The following is a 7751-nucleotide window of genomic DNA, read 5'->3' as shown; positions in this document are numbered from 1 at the left end:
TTTAAGGAAGTTTATGAGGTGGAGTATAAAGTCCCGATGGAAAGGATTAACTAAAGGAAATACTGGGTTAGTAACAAATCATTCCGCATGAGATTAATTAAGGAGGCCTTAAACCTTGATTCCTGAAGATTTGACTTGCAGAGTCTTGAAATTCCTGGGACAAATGAGTCTATGCATTTTATATGCATACTGTGGATGAAAAGTTAGCTTTGCCGGCGTCAGTGCTGGGGGAGCATGTGGACGATATCATGGGCGAGGACAAGGCCGAGGTAGAGGTTGCGGTCAGGTTATTTGCTATAACTGTGGGACACTAGGGAACTACACACAAGAATGTCAGAATCAAACACGCTTGTCATGTCAATATTGTACTCAATTTGATCATACTATCGAAGAATGCCCGGTGTTGATAGCTAAGATGATAAGGGGAAACAACCGGAAGAAGATGGATGGGTTCGCAAGGCCCCAAAAAAGGAAGTAGGTTTTGGTTTGGCATATGTGAAGGAAACATTTATGGAAGCTGAGAAAATATTTGCTAAGGCATATACTTCAAGAAGTCATAACAAAGCACCAGAGACTAGCGTGCCTACAGAGGTTGATCCCTCTGTACTTACCACATTCCTGGAAACTTGCATGAAACTTCTGCTCGATAGCAAGGCTATGAAGAGTCTGCAGGAGTTGATAAATAAGTGTGCTGGTAAATAAGACACTCTTGATGGAAACCGTGTAGTATGAAAAATCGGCAAACATAAGGCAAGAATAGGGCATGAGATGAGGCTCACCGCGTGGATAGGAGATTATGAGATGGACCAGGTTATTTTGGATCTGGGGTTTGATGTGAACTTGTTTCCTAAAAAAACATGGGAAAGGATGGGGAGACCTACGCTACAGTGGTCTCCAATCTAGCTCAGGATGGAAAACCAAGAGAAGATCATCCCCATGGGATGGTTACATGGAGTAACAGTAGATATTGAAGATGCGATCACATGGGCTGATTTTAAAGTAATAGATATTGTTGATGACATAAATCCATAACGCGCTCCTTGGAATTGACTGGGCCATCAATATGAATGGAGTCATCAACCTAAAGAAAAGGAAAATGTCATTTGAAAGGAAATCGCTTAGTGTTGTAGTACCATTGGACCCTGTGGAGGGACAACGCTATACAGAACTAGTTCGTGACTATGAAGAAAGTGATGATGACTTGGATAAGATTTATAAAATAACCGTGCAAGATCAAGACTGGATTAATCCAACAACCGATTGAAGGATTGCATGGGACTGGGAATGGCACTATACGTTAGATTCAGATGAAGAACTGGAGCATTGGCATAATAGGCTGCATGAAGTATCTACGTTGCACTGCAACATGATGACTAAATTGCTGCATTGTGTGTCATCGAAGGTAAGAAATTTACCCTATTATGATGGTTTAACTGACATCGATAAGGTTTTGGTTGCCTTTGACAAACAATTCCATGAGGATCATCCTTCAAAGCACTAGATTTGGCACTGCAAGCTATGCCCACACGATCGTGGGGTACGCACAAGGAAAACTTTGATGAATGGCGAGATTATAGAAGGATGATAAGGTTGCGATTTGGTCATCCTAAATTTCGACTAACTTAAAATTACGATGGGAGAAACGACCCACGTGATCATTTAGCAAAGTGGACTAAATTTTATAGCAAGGAGACACAGGTAGAGTGTGTGCACTTATTTTGTCATACTTTAGACATCATCCCTATGAATTGGTACCTGGAAACGAAGCTCTGCCATGGCACCACAAAGTGGGACATATTAAGGGAAGGATTTTTAATGAGCTTCAATTTTGAATATGTGTTCGAAGGCATCTATGAAGCTCTACAAGAGGTCAAGGCATCGATCTTCAGAATACCACAAGATCCTTTGGAGTTGGTGTAGCTCGATTGGAGCACCCAGTTGCACCATGCCCTGAAATTCTATAACGTGACCGTTGAGGGGGAGGATGAAGATCCAAGGAATATCAATATTCTAGAGGAATAAGGCCATCGCGAAGTTGAAGGTATGCAAATATAGAATCCGAATATCACCACGCCATTAAAAACCAAGCAGGTAAACATTGGTACTAAAGTAGAGCCAAAATTTGTGAAGATCGGGGATTATTGGGATGATGCCACAGTGGATAAATTTGTTGAGTTACTTTGCTAGTACTGGGATCTTTTTCCTACAAAGTTCTCAGACCTGAAAGGCATCATAGGGGACTTGGGTGTGATGAAAATTACTTTGAAACCGGATGTGAAGCCTATTAAGCAGAGGTCATATCACCTTTGTTGAGAAGGTAAATCCCCTCTACGGATAGAGGCGATCCCTACTAGCCCAATAGGGGTCTAGCAACAATCACACAATGCTGCCACGCATGTTCCTAGTTACAATTAAACAAGAAGTAAAGAGCACCTACTTGGATTCCTGCGCTGTCGTGTGACGAAGAGATGTTTCCTTCGCTCCTTCGCTTCAGCTGGTCACAGTCCTCCGCGATCCCCGCGAACGGACACCTGCACACACGAAGAGAAGGCAAACGCAAGCGTAAAATCTAGTAAAAGTAACTATATGCCAGTCAGAAAAGACATAATTCACATTTATCCATTGCATAAACAAACGAGAATGGAACAATAATAGCAGTCATCTATTATTAATCAGAATAGAGAAGAGTACAACCAAATGTTCTGACGTCGGTAAACTCCTCAGGAGGGATCAGTCAGCATGTATCTCAAGCATTCACCTTTGAGGATGGTTCTCCCAAGACAAACAACTCTCTCTCTCTCACACAAATGTCACAAACAAACTTCCCAAAGCAATCAATCACTTCCACTCCTAACACACCACACCTATAGCAGCAATCTGAGCACTACAAGCTCTGTACAATCCAAGCTAAGTCTAGCTAGTTTCTAACCAGCTGCTCATGGTAATGGTGGAAGTTTATATAGGAGAATGAGTCTCCTAAAAAGGTGGAAGGATGAGCTTATCTTCAAGGGGAGTAGTTGCAAAGGGTCGAACAGACATGCCACAGAAGGGAGTCGATATTCACAAAGCTAACAACCAAGCCTGGAGAGATCTGGAAGGCTGGTTGTTTGAACAAATTCGCCCAAACTGGATCAGCGCGGATTATATGGAGACTGCCGCGCTGTCAGCACATAACAATAACTGAACAAGTCATGTCAGCGCGGAAGGACACGCGAAAGCCGCGCTGTGCGTCATCGCGGAAAAGTGATGTTCTTCCGCGATGGCAGCGCACGAAATACACTGTGGGGCACTGGTCATCGCGGTTATTTTAGGAACAGACGCGCTGATGCACAAAAACTTTGGAAAAATGGGTTTTAAGCCAGTTCAGGGATCAAACACTTAGTGATTGTGACTTCTTGGACACAGCAGGGCGACTGACAGGAAGGCAGTGATAAATTACTGTGTAACAGATGCCCCCGAAAGCATGAAGACCGAGAGAGTGGGAGGGGTGAAATGCTTTACAACACACGCCGAACTGGAACACCACCAGGAAGTACCGAAAAATCTCTGACAATCACATACATGCAGTCTAGGCATGGGCGCAGCCATCCAAAAGACATGCGAGACTGGTCTATGGTATGGACGCAGCCACCCAGCTAAAGAGACCATAATAATGACAAGGTATGGTCGCAGCCATCCATGAAGACTCAGGTATGGGCACAGCCATCCATCAATGAGTCATGTAATGATTATCCACAAAATCGCAACCTGGACCACAGTGAGCAAGGATCCAGGGTCTTGCGCTCCATCTCGACCCGAACAGAGTACAAGTCCACACATGTGAATACAGGGGTTGGAGTCGAACATGCATGAACATCGTCTGATTACCGGCCAATGATGAGAACCGTTAACAGACGCGAGAGGTACCACCAATAATGACAATGGCCCTCAAGGTACTATAGGTACAATCCGTAGCGTGTGAATCAATGAGCTGGTGTCGAACACCCACGGAATCATTCGATCGTAGGTCAATGATGTAAACCTTGCGTCGAACACGAGGAACCTGCCATTGAGGCATGCAGGCTCCAAGGCACCTGGAAAGAGTCTCTAAGTCACTTTCTCGGATAATGAGTTGAAGTCGACGAGAAGTGGCCTTGATCGAAGGTGGGCCATGATGATTCCCACATCATCGATACGAGACAGAGGTATAATAATTTGTGATGAGATAGCGAACGAGGTTGCTTTGTGGCAGAGGACAACTTCTCTTGAACATATAACGGCACTGTAACGGATTTGGCAGCGCTTGACATCAAATGAGCAGTGGGTAGGATGATGACGGCAATGAACAGATGAGAGGTCAAATAGGATGTCCCAAACCCATGGAGGCTAGTGAAAACGAGATGAGATGACCCCACCCAGACACGAAACAGCGGAGTGCCATGTTCAAGAGTGACGTACTGCCGAGACGACTGTAATCAAAGTTCCATTTTCCCCACCTTTTCAGGCAAGTACCCCGATTATTTTTGGATGACAAGCTTGACGGGGATAACATATGCTTGGTGTGTGTCATGTTGACAATATCCGATGTCATTGAGTGTTTAACGAGCCTGACAAAGGAAAAACTCGGCTTCTTTTCTTGTTTCGAGAGTCTAAAAAGAATGCGGAAAAGGAGACTCCAGGGGGGTCCTTTTTCGTACAGTTGTGTCTCTCGAGCCCGAAAAAGTATAAAACTGTGCTCGAAAGAACCGCCCGGCCATTATAACCGAGGAGTACTTTTCATAAATAGTGTCGCCGACCGGAAAAAGTAAAAAAGTGGTCGAAGACACGTCGTTTTAGAGCCAATATCGAGTGCGAAACGACAAACACCCGGCGATCTTTTTGGTTTAACGGTCGGAAAAAGAGCTTAAAAACGACCGCCTTTCGTTCCCTTTAACGAGCTGAAAGGGAGCTCGGCCATCTTCTCTTGTTTAACGTCGGAAAAGAGCTTAGAGACGACACTTTGGGAATCACATGAATCGTGAATTGTCATGACCAAGCTGCGATACCTGTACCTGCACAAGGGCATTACCCGCATAAATCCATTCGATATACGTAAAAACATATTGAAACATGCTTGAAAACAGAACCAAGGTTAGTTTTATGGCTAAAAATGGTAAAAACCCAAAAAATATGGTAATTTAGGAGTTTTTACTATAAATAGGGGGAGGTAATAAGTCATTTTTACCATTTTACTATTTGGAGTGCGAAGAACGTGGAGAAACCAAAAAGTTGACGGAGCGATTGCCAGCCCATCCGGAGACCATTTTCAGATCTGCTTCTTCCAGGTAGGTTCCCATTCCTTTGCCCTGCATTCTGGTTCGTTTTAGGAGTTTTTTAACGGTTGAATAGGCCCAATCGGGCATTTTTTATTTGCATGGGTGCGCCCTCGGTCAGCGCGGAAATTGCCCACGGGGTCGCGCTGATCGAAAAATAGTCAATGTAACCAACTTCGGGTCAGCGCGGAAAAGGCGTGTTCTTCCGCGCTGACCTCGCATTTTTTACAAAGAGCTGCCATTGTCAGCGCGGCTGTTTCTAAAACAGCCGCGCTGGCGCGGAAAAAGTTTTGTTTTTGAAAATGAACGTGAATTTTTACATGGAAGCACTTCTGATTGGTTTTTATTGTTCATGCAGGACACCATGGCCTTTCAATGGCAAGAGAGAGTTCACGATGTAGAGGCTGTGGCTGCTTGGGGAGACGTAAATTGCTGCAACGCCATGCGGGCGTGTGGATTCATGAAATTCTTCCTTACTCCGCGTCTGAGGGCCCAACATGATTTGCTGGAGCTGCTGATCAGGGCATGGAACCCGGTGGACCAAAAGTTCACCATCCGTGGTCACGACATTGAGTTTGACCATATGGATATCTTTTTCTTGACTGGGTTGTCGCGCCGAGGTGCGAGGCCCATCTTAGAGGGGCAGCGACCTAGCGGTGGTACCCTGGATGACTTGATGGCTGAGGTTTGCCCGGGGGCGGTGAAAACGCGGAGTGGGAAGTGCTCGATCCCCACAGTGAGAGATATAGTGCTGCGCACCATCCTGTTCATGGTGACCCGGGCAGCGGGCAGCATGGCGAACCACGAGGCATCCAAGACCCATCTCCTACTAGCCCTCGAGTGCCTCGAGCCTACCGTGTTTGACTGGTGCACTGCAGTGTGCAACAACATGAAGAGGCAATTGAGCAACTGCCGTCGCGGAGAGACGAAGCAGTTCGGGTATGGATCGATCCTGGTCCCGCTCATCCTGGAGCGAGTACCAGCCATGCGACTGCAGTCTATGGCTGTGGATGCCCCCAGAGATCCTCGAGAGACGAGGGCCTCACGATGGGCTCAGATTATGCCACGTGGGGGTGGCGGCCGACCACATAGCTGGGGAGTATATTTCAGAGACTGGTTGGACCAACAGGAGATCTTCGTACAGGATTGGCCATATGCGGGGATGGATTTCCGCAATGATCCTGACTTGGTGCTGCCTCCGGGTGAACAGTGGGATGATGCAGGTATGACACTTTTTGTCTTTTGAGTTTTGTATTTTTTTTTTTTTTTTTTATGTACATGTCCTAATAAATGTCTTGTCATGCAGATGTGGGGCCTACTAGACCGATTGGCCTGGCTGCCACGGCACGGAGAGAGGGCCCGGGAGCCGGAGCTTTGGCCTTAGCCCCTCCAGGGGCCAACACACCAGAGATTGTGGCTCGCAACCTTGAGGGGTTGCTGGAGGGGGTGCCGGACTTCCAGGGGGTTGAGGAGGTTCCTGTGGAGCATCAGATCCACACAGTGGGTGTGGAACCCAGAGTGCACCGCCTTCTGAGGCGGGTGGCACGAGCGGCTGTGTACTACAGAGAGCACCATCCAGCCGATTAGTCACCTAGGTTTTATTTCCACTGTTTATTTTGAGACATTATGACTCAGATGTATTGAGATTTTGGGACACGTACTTCTATTTTTGAGCGCCTCAGTGCGCCACACGATATATATATATATACATACCGGTTTTTGGATGAGTCGTTGTTACATGTGATGATGTGTTATCTTGTGTTATGCGTTTGTTCAGTACAATTTGTGATCTTATGTATGAATTTGCACGACACTCGACTCATGGATTTTATATGTTTAATGCAAGCTTAAAAACACACGTGCAAACTATGCTTGGAATGATTTATTTACATATGCTTATGGTCTTACTATGCTGTTCTTTCCTTCCTTGTATGATGTTTATCTGTTTCGCAAATGTCTATCTAATACACGATTTGCCAATGCATCAGTCAACGTATTTAATCGTCTCGGAATATGCTGATAAGTAATGTAATCGAAATTCCGTTCTAACAATCTCACACGTAGGTATAACCTTAGTATGCACTGGTCTCTGACGGAATATCGCCTGTTTAGTTGATGGACAACCAGCTGGGAGTCCAGGTTCACCACTAGCTCTCGGATGCCGAGGTCAACTGCTTCGGCAAGTAATTCTATTACAGCACTGTACTCGGCAACGTTGTTAGTGGTACGACCTAGGCACACACCCTGCAGGTTTATCAACTCCCCGTGAGGATCGTAGATCACCCACGCTGCCGAAGACAAATTACAAGTACTACGGCAGGCACCATCAGCGAAACCAACATAAGGAGTACGAGACATCTGCGCAGGAAAGAGAAAGCATAATAAGGGGCAAAAACACGCCTTCACACCAAAGCAAAAGAAACTCATGCAGTAAAAACTCAAAAACACACGTATATACAA

General features: G+C 45.7%; 1 protein-coding gene across 1 annotated transcript; it reads left to right on the top strand.

Annotated features, from left to right (window-relative positions):
- The first annotated feature begins 6424 nt into the window (after nucleotides 1–6424).
- On the top strand, nucleotides 6425–6938 carry LOC149210893 (uncharacterized). Its single transcript, XM_089394495.1, has 2 exons — nucleotides 6425–6514; nucleotides 6598–6938. Exons 1-2 carry the CDS (start codon nucleotides 6454–6456, stop codon nucleotides 6876–6878), a joined length of 342 nt encoding a protein of 113 aa, XP_089250621.1. The 5' UTR covers nucleotides 6425–6453; the 3' UTR covers nucleotides 6879–6938.
- The last annotated feature ends 813 nt before the right edge of the window (nucleotides 6939–7751 follow it).

Source organism: Pinus tabuliformis, chromosome 1_2, assembly GCF_031772625.1.
Source record: "Pinus tabuliformis cultivar Carrire ecotype Pingquan chromosome 1_2, CPIR1, whole genome shotgun sequence".
NCBI classification, from domain to species: domain Eukaryota; kingdom Viridiplantae; phylum Streptophyta; class Pinopsida; order Pinales; family Pinaceae; genus Pinus; species Pinus tabuliformis.
Note: the sequence above shows the minus strand (reverse complement) of the source record. Positions and strands in the feature narration are given on the sequence as shown.